This window comes from Crassostrea angulata, chromosome 1, assembly GCF_025612915.1.
Source record: "Crassostrea angulata isolate pt1a10 chromosome 1, ASM2561291v2, whole genome shotgun sequence".
Lineage (NCBI taxonomy): Eukaryota > Metazoa > Mollusca > Bivalvia > Ostreida > Ostreidae > Magallana > Magallana angulata.
Window position 1 is genome coordinate 36,956,730 of NC_069111.1, and position 20,765 is coordinate 36,977,494.

Sequence of the window (20,765 nt, forward strand, 5' to 3'; positions counted from 1 at the left end):
ACAAGACAGCTCAAGGCCGGAACTCCACCGCACGGGCACAGTCCAAGCCTTTGTGTCAATGGGTCCATGTAAGGTTACCTTTATTTATATCATATGGAAAATCGTAAATAACATTCTTGTGTATGGCTACTTCGCTTTACTTTAGAGTGTCTCTTCAATATTTCAGATGTAGAAATTACGACGCCGTTGCTAAGATGTTAAAAATAAGTAAAGGAATGCACAAGGAGGTTGTGTGTCTTCATAAAGTCAGATCAAGTGAAACGATGTAACTTTCTCACACCGACTCCATTTTCAGGCTTCCTTTGTACCTTTCTTGTATCTTCAATTAAATTAGTTTTGACAGATCAGTGTAGAGCGAGAGAGACTACGAGCAATGTGTATGTTTGATCTCAAACTACAATTCACGCATGTTTTAACCTCAGAATTGCTAATAGCAAACTTTCAAAGGATAATGTTTACTAATATTGTTGAAGCCTTCCACCACCCCTTCACCCACAGGGGTCAGGTTGGGGATAGGTAGATATTTTTTTTTCAAATATTCAAGATTAAAAATACTAGAAAACAAGTGCAGTATCATCTCAACTCTCCTCTGGGGTCAGTTAGCCCTTTAGATGAAAGGATGAAAGAGGATCGTCTAAATTTGCAGTGGTTTGCATCGATAAAAAAATATTATTTTGAGACGTATCAGGAGATAGTATTTCTCCGTAGCCTGTCAAATGATGATTGCAGACTTAAAACACATATTTGGTTTGTTCCTAATCAAACATGGTTCAGTCCCGGAAGTCGGTTAATTAAATCCGGAAACAAGACAAAAATTATATCACAGGGCGGAAGGGGGGGGGATGATTTGTACAACAGTTGGGGGTAGTTTATTTCCCCCCAGCGATTTTTCCTTTTGGGTAAATCTAACCTGGGTCATTATTTCGGGGGGGGGGGGGGGGGGTGGTGTATATGCGCGAACCTGAAGTTCTACTGGTGTTATATACTGTACTGTGTAACACTTGGCAATCGTTGTGCAACACTATTCTGAATCAACGGCGATTAATTTGACAGGAATCAGAATGGCTATTCATTATCAATGGAATTTTTACGTTTTCGTCACCCAGTCTGAGAGATTGATTACCAAGAAATCAAGATACAAAGAAGTATAAGTTAAGGACCAATTGATAAGTTATAACATTAAAACCGAGTCCATTATAAACTTGGAAATATATATTTTTTCCTTTCATCAAATTAATGCGCTCAACTTTGCAAAAACTTAAACATATTAAATGGAATTCACAATTAATTCTCATCTCTTAAAGATAATTTTTTTTTTTCAAATTATGAAATCGTGTGTTCACATCATCTTACTTGACGCATTAAGAATTAAATTTAAACAAAAGAAAGAAGTACTCTTTTTATAATAATTTTATTCAGACATTAATATAGAATAATTGTACATTGTGTATATAGATATCGTTTGTTTTGAATCAAATTCTTCGTGATATCTACAATATAAACCATCTGGAATGTTAAAAGTTCTCGGTAGAATGTGCCTGAGAGACCTTTCTTCTTGGTGCATTGGCCACTGCAGACAGAATTGACTAATTAAATTCCTTCTTCGCTTGGCAAGCCGTTTGTAAGTAAGATGTAAAAACCGGTGAAATCCAGCTTTATAGTTCTTTCAAGGCAACTCATTTTGACCTAATTGGATATTAGGCCGTCCATGGGGAAAATGAACATTAAAAACGCAATCACGTGTCGTCTGAAGGGTTTGTTTGTAGGTCCCGGTAGTAAATCACAGAGCCTATTAATTGTCCATCATGCAATTTACCACCCATTGGCAGGAATCCAACTTTCTGGAAATCTCCAATTTTTTCAAGGATTCTCTGAACGGCGACATTGTTGGAGAAAGTGTCCACGTACATTCCCATGTATCCGAGTTTCTTGGAAAACTCGATGGCCTTCCTCATGCAAAACTCACCAAGTTTTTGATTTCGTTCGGAGCGTTTGACTATAATAAACGGGTCTACTACTCCACTCACTCCTCTATAGAACTTGCTGACCGCCAAAATGAACCCGGCCAATAGATCTCCGCTTTCCTTACAAATCACGGCGTAACAATCACTTCCTTCGATTTCCCGACGGAAGTCCTTCTCGGAGTCGAATTCGTCGATCCCGTACCCGTCCCCGTTTTGAGCCGCCTCCTGTATCATGCAATAGGTCTCTGTGATTTGAGGTTGCGTCATGTAGTCAATGATGACGTGTCGTCCGTTTATCAATGATGTCACCATTGGTAGGGAACTGATCCAGGGGATTTCTTTTTCTATGAATTTGCTGACCTCTTGGTTAAGCAGCATCTCGATTCAGAGTCTGGTATATGTACTAGTAAATCTGGAAAAACAAAAGAAACGTTACGGTACGTGATCAAAACATGAGTAATATAGAATAAGGTTAATTGAATACACAGTTATTCCCTGAACTGCCTAATGCTTACATTCTGTAAGGTCGCCGCAGACTGAGTAAGATGGGTGTTTGATGGTTTATTTATCTATGACGCCTCGGCTCGCGAATCGTGTCTACTTAATTAATAATGGCCGCCAGAAAATCCAAAGCATGACGATCATCGAAAACAAGGGAAAGTAAACGAAGCTTAACAGGAGTCATTAACTCCATACAAACACCAACCGAGATTTCTAGAGTACAAAGCCACAATTATTTCTACATTCAGAATGATGCGCCCACTGAGCCGGTGGCCATTGATGATTTAAATATTTAAATTAATTACCGTTTAAGTGAATAGGGCCTTTTTAATTCAACCGCGTCGATTGACCACAAACCAGTGGTGTGGTTGGATAATTGATTTTCCGAAGTGTTTTATGTGACGCGACAAATATTTTTTCCTTACATTAAACCATATTTAAAACGTTTTAAAAAACAATATTTTACAAATTATAAAAAAAAATTAACACTTTGGGAGTAAATTATTTATAATTAAAAATTATGAAATGACAAAATCATACCTTGTGTGTATTAAGCAATTTGATATTTGAAGAACTTTAATTATTTTGATGTCGGTCTTGTTGGCACAGGTTGTCGGTCAAATATGGTCACCCAGCTAATGTGTAGCGGCAATTTTGTGTTTACATATAGGTAAGGGGCGGGTCCCGTTCAGGTAAATGACTACATTCGCCGTCCAGATTGGACGAGGACTTGGATTGCGGATAAATGACAGTGTTGGGATCTCGTCACGGATTTCGTCAGATTAAAAAAAAAAAAAAGAAATATCTATACTATCAATTTGAAATAAAGCGAACAGGCCAGATCTATTTCCATGTCGCTGTATATCTATACTGCATATTATATCATTTTGGAAAAAATGAAATATTTTTATAATTTCGAAATTATTCATTTTCATTTTCAACTTTTTATACATATATCATATTAATGTATTAATATATCTTACTAAAATTTTAAGAGTAAGATTTTATAGTGATACACAATTATTTATCTGATCTAGTTGAATATACCCACATGTATATATATATTCATAACCACTTAAATATTAATTAATATTAAAACATTTACTTTTCTGTCAAAACCATATTTTTTTTTATATATCATATTATGAAATTTGGCTTTCGGTTTACTTAACTTATTCGGTTTAGGTAACTTATTTGCATTTAGAAAGAGAATTATTATTGCGTTTGGGTATGTTCGGTGAATTAGATAATATTGATAGCACTTTGCCTGATTAAATATGAGAAAATCTCCGAGAGAACATATTGGGCTTTCCCCATCTTTGGCAACATTTCAAATAGATCATATTTACTGGGTTGACGGTTAAACATAATAATAGCCGGCCTTGACTGACTGGATTATCAATATTTCTCTCTTATCGGGGGTCTTTCAAACTCAAACATAACCTAGACATCTTGGGTCAAGGGCACCTTATAGCGAATAAACATCTTGCTGGCGTGTTTCAACCCATTATTTCTGTCACATTAACCAGAATAATGATGTACTTTTTCCAATGAGGTGTCCCATTGATTTTTATTGAAATTACCGGGTGGGACAGCGTATATAGCAATATGAGATAAATAACAAGTTTACTGGGCTTCTTCAAATTTATTTGTAGGCATATTGTGTACCATCCAGTAATTTCATAAGATATACAAAAATTACATTATTGTAAGCATGAAGTCTTTAGTAACATTATTTTGCTATCTGATAAACTTGATAACCGTTTTCCCTATATTTTCAAATTAATAAAAAGGTAATCAGTGCGTGCATTTGTGATAAGAATTTGATAGATTATTCTAATATTATTTTAATATAATCGTTTAGTTGTGTTTATTCATAAATATCATGTTGCGGTTTACCATGTGTATGTTTTAATCAACTTTTTTTTCTTTTTTTTTTTTGCAATGAAAATAAAAATACAATAAAATTTAAATTTTAAAGACAACGAAAGGTCTGCCTCAATTTTATAATAAAGTCAAATCTAACTACCCCCCACCCCCACCCCCACACACTCATATAGATTAATTAATGCTGGGATGAGCTACCTCGGCTACGATGAAGACAAGATGTACATACTGTCATACATTTGTATATTACGCACTTCTCCTGCATTTGTTGTTTACGTAATATAAATTTATAAACACTGACACAGGTGCGACGATCAAAAATAAGTAATTATTTATTGGACAAGCATTCTCTGCACCCCCTCTCCAACGTCTCGGCCAAAATACCTCGTACTGATGCACAGTGAGAATTTTATTTTTTCATCAAAGTGTTTTCTTTTTCTCAGAAGTGGAATTTTTCTCCTTGTGGGGGTGCAATGTCCATTGTTGTTCACAACTTCATAAAAATCCATGTTTACTTGTTAAATAGAAAAATATTGATCACATATATATACTTTAGGCAGGTGTATCACTATGCTGCAAAGGTTTTATATCATTATTCTAGCTGCAAGCATTTGATAGAAAAAATGAACAAAACAGAGGGTTTTTTTTTACTGTAAAGTTTGTTATGTATCGTTCAAACAAAATTCGTGCCAAAAAGGCGTTCATTTTTATAGAAAAATGTATGCATACTTGCAATGGTGCCGGCCGAAAAGAAGCGACCGAAATGCGAGAGCTTTGTTTGCAAAGATGTTTGATCCTTTGGATTTTACACCAGAGCAAACATTATATTGTTCCGATGAGCTATTTTTGAAAATTGGCATGAGATCTGTTGAACTTTAATTCAAAATAACGGCTATAAATAAGTTTCCATTCAATTTCTGTTTAAAGTGTGGGTTTCGGAGCAGAAGAATGATTTATCTGGGTGTATAAGATCTACACATCAAGGTACTCAAATAGACTGCAAATAAAACACAAAGGTTTTGAAAATAGTTCAAGGGTTCAATATAAAGTGCTCTATTTTTTAACCTAATACATGAATATGTTCAAAAGTAGCTGATAACATTTAAAATCGACGATTCTTGCAAGTTTCAGGAAGAATTATAATTCATCGTATATCAGTCAACTTCAATTTGAATCTTTCAAATATACGCCAGTTTTATTATTTATTACCTTATCTATTTTTTGAATGTCAATGATTTAAAAATATTGGCACGTAAATCAATTTACAATTTGATACTCCTTGGCGTTGTAACCGGGGGGGGGGGGGGGGCTAAGCCCCACCCCCCCCTTTTTTGGCAAAGTTAGACATATTAAACCATAACCCAAATCCTCCTTTTTTGGTTTTACAAGATTTCTTATGAGTCAAGCCCCCCCCCCTTTAAATTTGCTTCCGACGCCATTGATACTGGCATTAGAATGATTCTTCAAATGCGTATAACAAATTCTCCTAAAAGTACAAGACAGAAACCTTCGCCCGACGTTATCACGTTCATACATGCAACATCTTTTAAAAAGTCTTTAGTTATGATTAAATAGAACTTGGTAAGAATATTCAGTAGTGACATCATCAAGACATGGACCCTTGCCTGAGTATGGTAATTATGGTACATGCTGTCTGCTAATTTATCAAGAGACGGTAGAGGCTGCACAAGCCGTCAGCGACTATAAATTTAGACTTTGTGATATATCCATCATAGCCAAGTGCTTGATTATAGTTAGTCTTGGGATTTCAACAAAACTGCGCAAATTCATTTCTTATCTGTGTTGTAAGTTTTGTCATAAAAAAAAAAAACAGGTGACGGGCTAAATGATCATGACTTTTCACTGAGTCAAAACCCGAGGGCAAGGCCGCCCTAAAGTATGAAGAATTTCAAAATACAGGTAGGGACAAACACAAAGAAAGAAGTACCTTCTTATGTAACAAACTATTAATCATCATCAAACACATTTAGTTTCACTTATTTATATTCAGTTTGTTCATTTCGTCGGAATTATCCTTAAAAGGGAAAAACCGTAAACGTTAGTAGTAGTTTTCCATATAAGCATGTTATTTGTTCACGTGAGATACAGGCCTAATTATTCCTTTATTTACATTTTTTCTTTACGGTATGTTGGGAAATTGAAAAATTGCGGACAGGTGACGTACATTTCACATGAAAGGGACAAATACTTATGATGAAATAAAAAACGTCTAAAACTCAATCCTTTTTTTCCCTACTTGTCAAATATCATTTTATCATAAATGTACAACAATATGATTTGCGTAAACAAATTTTATTTGATATCACTAACTTACGCACACAATTCTATCCCCTCATCACTAATTCCTCCCTTTTTATTAATCAGATTTTTTGTTAATATTTTGAAAGCGTTCAATGGGCAAAAAAATGGGTGTTCCAGGAAATTGGAATTAATTAAAACAATAAACAGTTTGTTCTACTTAATGAAATAACCCTAAAAAAATCAAAAGGAAGTTTATTGATGGTCCAACCATTGCTTATTGATTTGATGCCACATTTGGCGGTGGACTTGAGGTTTGTTTGTGGGTGAGTGAAAAATACCACGTGTCACATTGATCACGTTTCCTTCTTTGCACTTTTATTGGTGTTTCGCGTATCTAAATATCCCCATATTGAATTTTGACGAAAAAACATTTTGCAGAAAATTTATTGTTTTCAAAATATGAAATGATTACGAGTATGTGGGCGGATTTTTCAAACGTTCATATGGGAAATACATGTTTTAAGACGGCAGGGTGGTGGGGGCCATTTTTAACCCATTTTTATCTCCTTAAGAAGAAGAACTCTGCAAGACGATAAAGAAAACTTGCAAAAATCTTATATATTTTGATATTATTTTTTGTATAATAAGAGTATCATATTTAAAATTAAAAGGCAAATATGTTGGATAATTTGTCGTCTATAATGCCTATTTGAGCTTTGGCCATGTATACAACTGTGTATTTTGCAGAATGGCAATATATTGCATGGTTATATTTAATTTTACGATGTCATGGCCAACGAATGCCATTATCTTAAACGAACCAATACACGTATTCTCTCGTTGCGATCCTCATATCTAAAATAGAAATATATAAATCATTTAATGATTAAAATAATAAGGAAAATTTTTTCCCACAATGACCTGTAGCCATAATCATTGGATATTTCATCAAATTAAATCATAATGGCCATTTCATGCAGTTTATCAGGCCGCAAAAGAAATACTTGAAATAAAAATCCAATTAATCATACCAGCTTTATTAAAAATGGCTGCCTCCCTCGCCTGATGTAAATTTCACAAGGGAGGCCTATGCTTCTGGTTCAATTTGATTGGACAAGATCCTGTAAGCTACCGTTTAAAGAATTAATGTCCGGAAAGAAATATGCGGAATGGAATTTATCTGGCTTGGAATAGGAGAGCGAGTTGTCTAACTGATGTATGACCTAAATAAAACATAAAGATTGTCAACTGTCTATCTTTTTTTCAAAATGTACAGACGTTTAACTTTCGTTGATTAAAAGTGTAAATGTACATGTATTGGAATTTCATGGAGAGAGAGAGAGAGAGAGAGAGAGAGAGAGAGAGAGAGAGAGAGAGAGAGAGAGAGAGAGAACTCTGCATCTAGTTCTATTCAAACACGTGACGATACGTTACGATTTTGCTTCTTTGGTTCGAACCACAGTGTTTGCATGGTTGGCATTGCAGATAAAAGAACAGAGGTGAGGGTTAATGTACGTTACGATTTTGCTTCTTTGGTTCGAACCACAGTGTTTGCATGGTTGGCATTGCAGATAAAAGAACAGAGGTGAGGGTTAATGTAAAGGCTCACTCGCATATATGTACATCTACCAAGTATTATTCCCTCTATTTCTTACGGAAACTTATAGTTAATTCATAGCTCTATAGAAACAGCCAGACTGAAATCTACAGCGACTGAAACTGACAGGACTGAAGTTGAAACGCCCTGTTTATCGATTGGTAAAAATCTACAGCGACCTTAGAAATGTCACGGACTGCACGAAATAATCATGATGGTGTCAGACTCAAAGTTCCACAGGAGACGATTTGGCTGTTTCTTTTAGTTAACGTATTTATGTGCATTAAGAGTAATCTAGTGAAATTTACTTACTTTTCGTAATCAATTTATTAATTAGTTAAAAGAAAGATGTTAATATAAACAATAAATGCCTTCTTTGGATGATAAGAAAGATGTTAATATAAACAATAAAATGCTTTCTTTGGTGATACATGCGGGTATGAAGGTAGCGATCATCGCAGAAAAAAATACATAACGCGTTAACGCGGGTTATGTATTTTTTCTGCAATGTCGTTACTTTTATATCCCGAATGAATCATCAAAGATAACCATCTGTGATTTTTAAAATTCTGTATTTGGGGGCAAATCTGTTGTTGATTCAATGAACTTTGCAAATTAACTTTGCGATGTGCTGTTAACAATTAGTTGTTACTTTATAAGTGCCAACTTTGCTTATGTCATCATAAGAAGGTTAATGCTGCATATCACTTTGCTTCTAGACGTGTCACGTGATGTAGGAGTTCTAAGCGGCCATTGCTGACAATGGAGGTTCTGTCTTTTGTCGACGTCATTTTTTTCTGCTTTAAAAGAAATGTCAATCCAGCAGTCTATAGTTGTGGTACATCTTATTAATTAATATTCCTTGGAATATGTATAAATTAAATCTAATTTACCACTAATAAGAAACAAAATGTATATGTTTTGAAGATATCATTGATAGATGATGACAGATGAGGCCACAGAACTAAGGGGTCGAGGCTACCAAGGCGCCAAATCAAGTGATGAAGGATTTAATTGACAGGTTGATTAAAACATCGAAAGATATCAGGGATTGAATATGGGGACTGAAGAGGTTTTACATGCACACAACAAATGAAGATTAATTTACCGTAATCCCTCATGAATGATCGCTTGATCCGCGGCTGGCTGCACGTGACCTCAGTTCTCATTCTATTCATCGCAAAATTCCGTGCTTTTATAAGTATTTAAGGCAAAAGTACATCCTAATAGAATTTCTGGAGCCCAAATAACATTAGATTAACGTTTTTAGCATCGATCGATGTATTTATTAATGGATTTAATTCATCTAGATTATCTACTTTTAAGATATAAATGTTGTCTCTCCCTATCTCGTTTGAACTACCTGTATCGATTCATAGTTGTTTACATCTTAATTTAGGTTAGTTTCAAGTTGATAAGGTAGCAAGGAATCGAGATCACAATCAGATTTTTTTTAAACCAATTTACAATATCCTTGACCTTAGACACAAGCACAATTCCTTTTTTTCAAATGGATTGTAATCAGGTAGAGGGCTTGAATATTTTTTTTCATCCATTTATTTGATAAATGATCATTTACTATAGACAACATAACATGTGCACCTAGATACGAGATCCCGTCAACACAATACGTCTCAACTACAAGTATTCGAGTATTAAATCGCAGGACCACCATTCGAGAATAATTTAGATAATTCATATTGATGTTCAACAAAGTTTTTAGCTAACGTTAAACAATGTAAAATAAAAAATTGGCATTAAAATTTTGAAAGGAGATCGCTCGGAATTACGGAGAAAATTCAATGATTTCCGACTGTGTGAGAAAATTCCTGCGAGTTCCGACGATGTTTCAGAAAAAATCAGGTTCCATCTTCCATCTATGCTTAAAGCTGCTTGGTCCGATTTTACATCAAATTTTATGCACGCTTTTAAACGATGGTTATGCTAAGTATATGTATAATAATAGACATTGCAGTAGTTTTCCCAGTCAAAAAAACCAAATTTCAATTAAGAAAAATACGTACAAAATTTGCTAACAAAACAAACGACATTAAAAGGGTACCGCGTTATTTCGCCTCATGTTAAAGATCACCCTGACAACGAGACGGGTATGGTTGTATTACGACTTTGACATCGCTTTAAATAAAGGTCGAAATGATCAGACAAATTACAAATAAACATGTGTACGTTTTGTTCACTAATATTTCTTAAGTTTTCTTTCTTTACAATTGATGCATAGCATGCGGGTTGAATAAACCCAATTATTCGGGGGACGAAACCAAACGGTTTCCTTTTCTAAACATTCCCGTGATGCATTTTGGTTTGTTTTTTCGTTTGCCCAAAAAGAAATTATTTTTATTTACTTTGAATATTTCTAACTTTGAAAGGAGACTGATTCTGCTGGTGTAAATAGGAGAAAGTCCCTAACTTTCTTAAATAAATGGTTTGTAAAGAAAAAAAATTGATGCTGTAATAACAAAAAAATCGGACCAAGCAGCTTTAAGAAACTAGAGAAAGCAAAAAATGGCGAGGTAACGACAACCACACCTAAGCGCGGCAAAACCATCGACTTACAAAGAATGTGTACAATTACTAGAATAGACTCGTTACAGCTACAAGTACATTGTATGACTAAAAAGGGTATAGTGATCATGAGTTTCTCATGCTAGACTCGATATAAAGTAAGATATATATTTACATTCACTAAGTATGATTCCCTCTATTTCTTATTTCTTAATTAGATTGTTAATTTGTCAGAGGAAAGATGTAAATATAAAAATGATAAAATGCTCCCTTTGCTGATGTATACATGTGGGTTTTGAATAAAATTGTCATACTTGATCTGACGAACAAAGTGGAGTAACTCTATTACAAAGTGTGCAACATGTCCTTGTGAATGTATTTTATAGAACATAGTTTAATTACTAAGAGATCGATTAATAGTATTACTTATTCTCAATTGTTCATGGTGTATTATGTAATCTATATCGGGCTAGTAAAAATATGCTCTTGGTCTCACAAGTAGTTTTGCATCCCTCAAAGAGAAATTATAACGCAAAAACTTTAAGATATAAAAACGACTCATCGCAAAGACACGAAACAACTTGCAATGACTTCGTTGACTTTTTCGCATGCTGAAAGGTGAATGTCAAATGTCAAGGTCGTTCAAAAATGTGTAAAGCTGTCATGTCGTGAATGTTTCTCAGCTTTTGGGGCCTTTCATGCAGAGCTCGGGAAACACCTCGACGTGCTGTTAATAGATGCTGCTTTAATGTCTCTCTCTCTCTCTCTCTCTCTCTCTCTCTCTCTCTCTCTCTCTCTCTCTCTCTCTAGCTTGCTATAGCTATAGCGACGTTTCTAGAATTAGAGAAATAAATACGTACACTTAGATCCTTTTTTTAATTAGTTTATTTATATTTATTCCGAGCACGTCAACAAATGTTAAGATGTATGCCTCCACCCCCCACCCCACCCAGTGATCGCAATGTGCTCCCTCCATAATTCAAATTGACTACTTAACAAAATCTTTACTTTACGCTTCCGTAAACGAGTTTCATATCGTATAGGCAACGCTCTAGACTTCGGGTCTAAGGGTCTTGGGTTTGCTACCGCCTGGAGAAAAGGTTTTTAGAATTTTTCTTAGGTTTTTTTAAAAATGATTTAACAAAACAAAAGAAGCAATTAGTATTGGAAAGAACTCCTTATTGTTCCATGATCAATAAGTCTACTAGTTTTATATTGCTTTGATTATGTTGATATTTGTTATTCCCTAATCTAATTTTGAAATGTTGATATATGACATACTTTCCAGAGAATAAGTCTCATGGTCGATGATATTTAGTGGCGTCGGAAGCAAATTGAAAGTGGGGGGGGGGGGGGCTAGACTAACCATCAGAAATCTTGACAAACAAAAAAAAATGAAAAAAGAAGAACATTATATTCTCAAAATCATGAAAATCCTACCCTTTTGGGGGGGGGGGGGGGGTATACCTATAACTCTCCAAAAATAATATCTTTCCTATAAAAAAAAATTCCCAAATCATGTGGAATTCCTAATCCGTCGGGGGGGGGAGGGGGGGGGGGCTAGTACCACTATTAATATTTCAATCTTTTTAAGGTTAATCTAGGAACAATTTTGTTTGCTGCGAGAAAAAGTAGAGAGCCCCTCTCTAATGCTATGTGGCTAACCTAATGGTTAGGTCTACCTTTGCAAACCCCCCCCCCCCCCCCCCCCCCGGTTCCGACGCCTATGATATTTAACATTTTAAGAAACGTAGATGTAGCACTGTAGCTCTACAGAAAAAAATAGTTATAAGTCAAATATATGACGTTTATTACGGGCCGCCGTTTATTTTCTGCGGCCCATTTGACGCTTGCGTCAATATATGCTTTCTTGTTTAAAACTATGATAGATCTAAATAAGTAAGCTTGTTTCAATTTTAGATCGGGATCGACATTCACAGCGCTAACCTTGACTTTGTAAGAATGAAAAACGAAGAGATTGGTTTATGAAATATTCAAAGAATATCACAACAGATGGTTTTTCGACATTTATTAAGGTGAGACTCGTGAAAGGGACATAGCCTTATGTGTTCCCCTATTCGTGTAATTCCACAGGGGTTTTAACCTCTGTAAAACAGTAAAGAATGTCCAATGCTATTTTAAGTTATTACAAATACGGAGTAAATAAAACTGCATTTTGAAGGTTATGAATTATGATAAAGTAAATAACAGGATCTCATTTCACAGGTATTTGATTTACATGATTATTCAATGTTTTCAGATTGATGATGTGTTTTTATGCAGTATGAAAACAATGAGATATGATAGGGGAATTAATGAATATGTAAGGTTGTGCATTGAAATGTTATGTAAGGAAATCACATGATATCACATTTGTTCAGTTCCCAGGTTTCAATTTATAAACTTCAATCATAGCTGTACTATGTTCATGTATAAACTGATGTAATGGAAAACGATATCTATTTTTTTTCATTTTCAGGCTTCTGCACAATGATCAGTTTATTCAAAAGGTAAGTGAAAACTTCAATAAGCATTGATAACTTTATTTTTTACTATTATCAAAAATGCTACAAGTAACAAGCTGGTTGACTGGAATTATTTTAGCATTTATTTTTTCTTCTCTAGACTCAACTATGTATTAATTTAGTATTAAATATTAAAAACATCAAGTTATATGTATATAGTTTGACATTTTTTGTTAGATGTCTCAGTAATTATAAATACAATTTTTTTTTTCAACAACTGATATGCTAACGCCACTCACCTAGGTGTTATGTCTGTTTCAGCTCGCAGATAGCCGACCTATAAGGCTCGCAGCCAAATATACTGTAGGAATCTTCCACAGGTTTAATGCAGGAGGTATATTCATAAGGTTATTTATTTATATTTACATCCACCAAGTATTATTCCCTCTATTTCTTACGGAAACTTATAGTTAATTCATAGCTCTATAGAAAAAGCCAGATTGAAATCTACACGCCCCGTTTATTGACTGGTCGAAATCTACAGTGGCTGGAACTGACAAGAAAGTGACAGGACCAAACTTGACACGCCCAGTTTATTGATTGGAATGAGACCTACAACTACCTAGGAAAAATCACGGACTGCACGAAATAATCATGACGACGTCAGACTCAAAGTCTCTCAGGAGACGATTTGGCTGTTTCTTTTATTTAATGTACTTACGTACATTAACAGTAATTTAGTGAATTTTACTTACTTTTCATAATCAATTCATCAATTGTCTAAAAGAAAGATCTTAATATAAACAATAAAATGCTTCCTTTGATGATTAATTCGGGTAATGAAGGTAGGGATCTTTGCAGAAAAAATTCACATAACCCGCGCTACCTTCATATCCCGAATGAATCACCAAAGAAAGAATTTTATTGTTTAAATATTCCCCCTCTTTTTGTTAATAGAACTATTATCTTCTTCTTTTTGGCTGTTAAATGTTAATGCTGAACATGACTTGTATAAGGCATTCTCAGACATGGTTCTCTTTTCTTGCTGCTATCTACACAACTCCTATATAAGCAGTAAACCTCATAAAAGTTCAAAGTATTTTGATGTACAGTTCTCACCTGTATGAATATACCTGGTATATCTTTTTAATACATTGCCATGTTAACTCTGTCGCTATGAAGTTTTTAAATTTATGCTCCATATTCAAGCTAGGAAGAAAGTAACATCAAATAAACAGGCCAATGCTTTTAATATACAAACAGAAAAAGCACATAAATCAAGGAATAAAAGTCCTCATCAGCCATGGGTTTCAGATGTGCAATCAAATGTAACAAAGGGTTGTTATATACCCATGTGCTGGTGCCTACTTGTATTTGAGTCATGTTCAGCTTAAAGCACATGTAGTTCTCTTGAATGTATGGTTATTTTTTACAAGACAGACCTGTAGAAGTTGTGCCCCTCTTCAAAATTGACTGTCAGTCTCTTTGTTTATTGTACATATCGGTAATGTGTTGTAAATTTTTTTTCAGAAATTAGGGATATCTTAGGAAAAATACAGAAGATGGCTGAAAATGCAACGAAAAACACACAAAGTTCTAGCAGCACACCACGTAAACAAATTGGATTTACAGAGACATTTAAGAGGGAACTTAGAGAGGGGTTCAAGGAACTAGAGAAAAAGACTAAAAAACAATAGACAAGAATGTAGTGAAGAGAAAAGAAACAGTATTTTCTGTGATGAATGAATGCATGCTTGTGTGTGTATGAGAGATTTTAATAAAATGTGAAAAAATTTGTTTAATCTTTGTCTGATCTTAACATATTTACTGAATTACCAGATACATTTACAGTCAAAACATGGACATTGTGTTTTAAATGAGGGATACTGGTATATGTTGTTCATACATTTATATCCTGGTCCCACCCACTACATGTAATTCACAATTCAATCCTGATGTTTACAATGCCTGGATATCTCAATCTCACTGGCCAGCGAGTTAAAAGTACTTGTACCAACATGTATGTTCACATGAATTAAAATAAGTATGTGCAATATTGATTCTTAACTTTGTGTACCTACCCAGTATATGGGTATATCGAGGTTATTACAATAACTTGATGAAAATGCTATTGTACATGTATTCTTTTAAAACTTAAACATGTACCAAGAATAGGTTTTCCTTGACCTGTCAAGTAAATAGGCATTTTGGGTAATTAAAATTAACGAGGCTGAGTACAGAACGAGTACGCACGCTTTCGCACAGCGTTTCATTTGTATTGTGACATCTTTTTGCTTTGTTGACGCCATGGCGTGATAGTTTTAACAGCAAAAATTCAGCGAAATTTGTTGAAAATTGCTCGTTTGATGCATAAAATTGATATTATATTGTGGAATAAAAATAAATGTCTCGAAGTATAAGCTATATTTGGGCTCGGGTCGAAAACGTGAAGAGGGTTCAGCAAGCCTAGCCCTCTGTCCCGTTTATTTAACCCGCCTAAATATTTAAATCGTATATTTCAAGACAGTAACTATGTATTTCATATCAATGACCCTTAATATTTGATGTTATATATTACTTAAATATGTCTGAATGTTTTAATAATACTATAAAGATCACCATTTTCGTCTTTGTCAAATAAAAAATAGCAATTATCTGACAAACTGGGAAAATGGGCATACATAATAAAACTTTGATAAGACCCCTGGAACAAACCAGGAGGTAAAAGGGCTTTTTTTTATTTGACCATTTGATGCCTTTTAGCAATTACTTTAATATGTAGAACAGAAAAGGAAATCCCTAGGGCAGAAGTTTTAAAAAAATGTGCAAAATTGATACATTTCAAGCAAAATCCCATAGGGTCCTATGTTGTGGTAAATGTCTTGTTTTTTTAATCTTAAAATAATAATTATATCAGTAGAAATTCATGTAAAAAATTTCATTCAAAAATCTAGGGCAGAACAAATTAGACCGGCCTTGTTAAGCATATAATTGTTATTACATGTAATATATTTAACTGTGATCACATGATTGACAGGTATCTCTGCTCTTAAGCAGGTCAAATTGACATAAATTGTCAAATATGATGAATCAGCATTGTTTAATCTACATCATTTAAACCTGCGTAGTCCTACATTTCACCAACCGTGGTTTCCCAATGCAAAGTCTGGCAGGCTTAAAGAGCTCGCAATGTACCATGTATATTGAAAGGGACTTTTCAAATCCAATATTTAACACTTGGTACATGTGTATATTTATTTTTTTCTTTTAACAAAAATACAAAAAGAAAACTCATGCTTTAAGTCTCAACCACTCTAAAAGTAAGCCAAGTTGAAACTAGAACTGTCCTAATGGGACTAATACCCCCGCAATGGGACAAATAATTGAATTGAATAATAAAGATTTGAACTCATACAAATAAAATAAAAATCAAGAATGGTAAAAAAAAAAAAAAAAATTAAAATCAAAATTGTCAGAATTTCACTGCTGGTAAATACATATGTATAACAGTGATACATTTTAAAATTCATGTATCTGATATTTTTTTTATTTCATTGTTATTAAAAAAAACCAACAAAATGACAATAACCCCTCCCTTTGCAGTAAATGAAAATACTGATAGCAAAGCAATGCTCTTCTGTTGATAAAACTTAGAATGTCTTTCTAATATCTTGACAGATGCAATTAGTTGTTTCAAATTTTCCCCACTTTCTCATGTAGTACAATGGAACTCCATATCAGAAAATTGATCCCATAGGACTATGATTGAATATCTTTCTACTAAAAGTCTTGACAGATGCAATTAGTTGTTTCAAATTTTCCCCACTTTCTCCTGTGGTACAATGGAACTCCATATCAGAAAAATTGATCTCATAGGACTATACCAGATTTTCTCTGATGAGCTTGTTAAATTTAATCAACTCCCAAAACAACACCATAATTACCATATTATTTAAAAAATGTAAACAAGAAAGTTAATATTACAAACAATTTTAAAAAAAAACACTACAATCATATCAGTAATTTTGAATTTTATTTAAATTAATGCCCTATAGCGTCACTTCATCAATTTACTTGACTAATAAATTTAAACAACTTCTAAAAATAGTTAACTTCTATATTATTAGCTCACCTGAGCTGAAAGCTCAAGTGAGCTATTCTGATCACATTTTGTCCGTCGTCCGTCCGTCCGTCTGTCTGTCTGTCCGTCCGTCCGTCTGTAAACTTTTTACATTTTGAACTTCTTCTCTAAAACCGCTTATCCAATTTCAACCAAATTTGGCACAAAGCATCCTTATGGGATGGCGAATATAAATTGCAGAAATAAAAGTACGATCTGTATTCAAAGCGGAGAAAACCTTGAAACTGTAGAAAAAGGGGGGTGCATTTTTAAAAATCTTCTTCTCAAGAACTACCGAGGCAAATTCAACGTAGTTTAGCATAAATTATCCTTATGGGAAGGAAAATATAAATTGCAAAAATTAAGGTCTAATTCAGTTTCAAGTCTGAGTTATTACGAAAATAATGATAAAGGAAAGGCGTGTTTCAGCTTCGGTTCGGTTCGGCATCCGGTAAAATGGGTAGGCAAGACTTGGCCTGGTCAAAACAAAAGATTGGCAGTTATTAATCTGCCAATCTCATTAAAATTTCAGGATATTTGATGGACCAGTTATATTTGTATTCGCTGTAAATATTGCCGCAAAATAGTGCGTATTTGGAATTGACGATTGCCGATCTACCCCGGCTTTTAATTTGCCACGGCCCGGGTTTGCATACCCATTTTACCAAGACTCGTATTCCATACTTCTAAAACGAGGTTCTTTGTTTAAAGCAGCCATGACATTATACGAAAAAGGGCCTGGGTCGATCTGACTATGATGAATTTGCTTGTTTATGCAACAGTTCGTGTATGAAGGGAAATTTTTGAAACATGCAAAATATATTGGTGCCGATTTTGTGAAGTAAATTGAGGCTAAATATTTCAATGCGTTGACAGATTTCACACATGACGTTGGTGTTAGCTAGGACTGATTTTCGTTTCGTATGCATTATTTATGCTTTGTATTTTAACCTGGGAACTCTCGTATTTCGTGATTTTTACGTATCAATTCAAACAGAGACTTCGGTAGATCAAACAGTTAACTCTTTACCTGCGCAAATTAAGCAAAATCTGATGTATCAAAAAAGTACTGAAATACAATTCATTCTATCGGTAATTCGGCATTATCTTTTGCGTAATGGTAGATTAATGCAATAGGTTTTGTTGAGATCGATGCTCGGCATTTTCTCGAGTTTATTCAGTTTAAATAGAGTTTGATATCGCTGAAGGAAATATGTAGGTATATATACATGTGTTACAGTGTATATATGATTCATTTCGAAAAAAAAAATTGTGTTCTTTATTTGTTATAGTGCATGCATGTTTCTTGTGTTTAATTGTTTACAATTTCTATTTACTAACCATATTTGAGTGTTAAGCTTCGAATTATAAGCAATTAAGATACAGAGATTTGCTCACAATTCTATGTTTGTACACAGATCTTAAAAACTAAAGATTAAAGAAGTAAAAAATTTGTCAATATTTATTAAGAAAATTTTCAAAGTCTGTTCTTCCAGAAACCAATTTTAACAACTTATTGTATTGTAAACTTAACCTTATTTCGTCATTATTACTCCTACTGTACATGTAATCCTTGACTGTGTTTGTGTACATTTGTATAAACTGATTTTGAACCTTAAATACCAATGAACTGGTCTTGAGTGAATAAAAGAATTGAAAATCTTAGGCCATTCTTTTTTTCCATTTTTAATGGTGAATAGGAAATACCAAGTTAAAAATCTTAAGCTGAATGTAATAAAGTCATGTCAACAAAATATGACTCAAACCTAGGGAAACTGTGAGCTCTGTATCTTGCTTATAATTCTACGATTGACGCTGAAATTTTGGTTGAACATTAGAAATTCTATATGAATTAGAGTATGTTAAATACTTGAACAAAAAAAATAAAAGAATGATATTCTGTATATACCTACTCTCTGGGGTCCCCTCATTATACAATAAATAATGTGAAATCTACATCAATTTTGATAGTTTTTCAGACACGAGTAAATAAAAACGACATCTTTAAAACAGTTTCCATAGTTTTGACACATTTCTGTTATGGGGATAAAATAATTATCGCTATTCCTAAGAAAATATCACAGCGGAAAATTATCCTGGTTTGTACGCGAGGTAAATAACAGTCATTTAATTATAATGGAAAACAAATTAAATTTTTGAATGTTTTAATTTGAGGAATTGAGCACATTGAGGTACAATTTTCTTCTTCACATCTATACATGAAGGATTTTTTAAATAAAATACAATAACTATTATATATTTTTTTTAAATACAATAACAAGTAAGTAGTTGATGAAACAAATGTACCTATATGCTCTCATATATTTTGATCGCTTTACAAAGTGTGTGTGGGGGGGGGGGCAGAACGAAAATATAGGGAATTGGAAGTTAACAACTTAACAGTGTACCCCTACCAAATGTTTAGTTTTATATCATGCGTAGGATTTTCTTATTCTGGTAAAAAATAGTATTTCATGAAGGTACAATGTCAAAGATTACGTGTATGCAAAAATAATTGTAAAATTCGAATACTTGACAATATTTATTTTTTGTTATTCTACCGAGGGACCATATGGCACAATATCTTTTGAACGCCAATTGTTGCTCAGGTGAGCGATGTGGCCCCATGGGCCTCTTGTTAATGATATTTATTTCCTTATAATGATAGAAACTTTTGGTTTACATGAAACAGTTTTAAAATAGCCCAAAAACCACCACCCATTTTACAGATTATCAAGTTTCCCTAAACACATGCTTCATCTAAACCATGGCTCAGATAATGCCCCCCTTGGGACAAATGAATTCAGCCACACTTGTCTTTGATGTTCTTATTAGCTCGTAAGAATTGATCATTGACAAATAAAAATTGTGCATTGTCAGTTGATAGAATACTTATAAAAAAAAATCCAGTTATGACATAAAGACAAAAAACCTCCATCTGGATGTATTCATATAAATATATATTAGAGTTTTTTTAATACTATTAATAAAATATGTAAGGATTACCTCCCTTACTTTTCAACATCCAGAGTACAAGGAAAATAAAAACTCTCATAAAATCATTAAATCTTGTCTGATCTTCAAAAAAATTGCAGGTGCACATCTTCAGATGCCGATCAACATATATACAAATTTTCAGACTGTTCCATGCAATTAAAAAATTCTATAGGGGGACAAAGTTGCGTCTACAGACAGACGCAAGGGTGAAACCAATATACCGGGTAACCCCCTAAACTTTGTTTGCTGGGGTATATTTAGAAAAAACAACAGGTATATGGTGATTGCAAAATGTATTTTGGGAACAATATCTTGGTCAATGGCATACTCTAAAACCTGGCCTGGCCTGGCTTGGCCCCATTGGCCCGGCCTGGCCTCAAAGTTGGCCTGGCCTCACTTTTGGCCTCAAACTTGGCCTGGCCCCAAATTTTGGCCTGGCCTCAAAAATT

At 34.0% G+C, this 20,765-nt stretch overlaps 2 protein-coding genes across 3 annotated transcripts; one reads left to right on the forward strand and one right to left on the reverse strand.

Moving 5' to 3' along the window:
* Positions 1-1,395: 1,395 nt before the first annotated feature.
* Positions 1,396-3,143, reverse strand: LOC128187305 (uncharacterized). 2 transcript variants are annotated; one of them, XM_052857649.1, is made up of 2 exons: positions 3,006-3,143; positions 1,396-2,376 (listed from the first exon to the last, which is right to left on the reverse strand). In XM_052857649.1, exon 2 carries the CDS (start codon positions 2,340-2,342, stop codon positions 1,737-1,739), a length of 606 nt encoding a protein of 201 aa, XP_052713609.1. In that variant the 5' UTR covers positions 2,343-2,376; positions 3,006-3,143; the 3' UTR covers positions 1,396-1,736. The 2 variants fall into 2 exon arrangements, with proteins under 2 accessions (XP_052713609.1, XP_052713619.1); XM_052857659.1 differs by lacking the exon at positions 3,006-3,143 and adding an exon at positions 2,480-2,650.
* A 9,504-nt stretch (positions 3,144-12,647) lies between these two features.
* On the forward strand, positions 12,648-14,996 carry LOC128188217 (protein NCBP2AS2 homolog). The gene is made up of 4 exons (XM_052859136.1): positions 12,648-12,770; positions 13,214-13,244; positions 13,521-13,593; positions 14,730-14,996. Exons 1-4 carry the CDS (start codon positions 12,748-12,750, stop codon positions 14,894-14,896), a joined length of 294 nt encoding a protein of 97 aa, XP_052715096.1. The 5' UTR covers positions 12,648-12,747; the 3' UTR covers positions 14,897-14,996.
* Positions 14,997-20,765: the final 5,769 nt, after the last annotated feature.

What these genes read in the sequence shown, in the direction of transcription:
- LOC128188217 (XM_052859136.1), top strand. Translation starts at nt 12,748, where the DNA reads ATGGTTTTTCGACATTTATTAAG. An exon ending in ATGATCAGTTTATTCAAAAG is followed by an intron (nt 13,245 to 13,520) that starts GTAAGTGAAAAC and finishes TGTCTGTTTCAG; the next exon opens with CTCGCAGATAGCCGACCTAT. An exon ending in CCACAGGTTTAATGCAGGAG is followed by an intron (nt 13,594 to 14,729) that starts GTATATTCATAA and finishes ATTTTTTTTCAG; the next exon opens with AAATTAGGGATATCTTAGGA.
- LOC128187305 (XM_052857649.1), bottom strand. Translation starts at nt 2,342, where the DNA reads ATGCTGCTTAACCAAGAGGTCAGCAAATTCATAGAAAAAGAAATCCCC.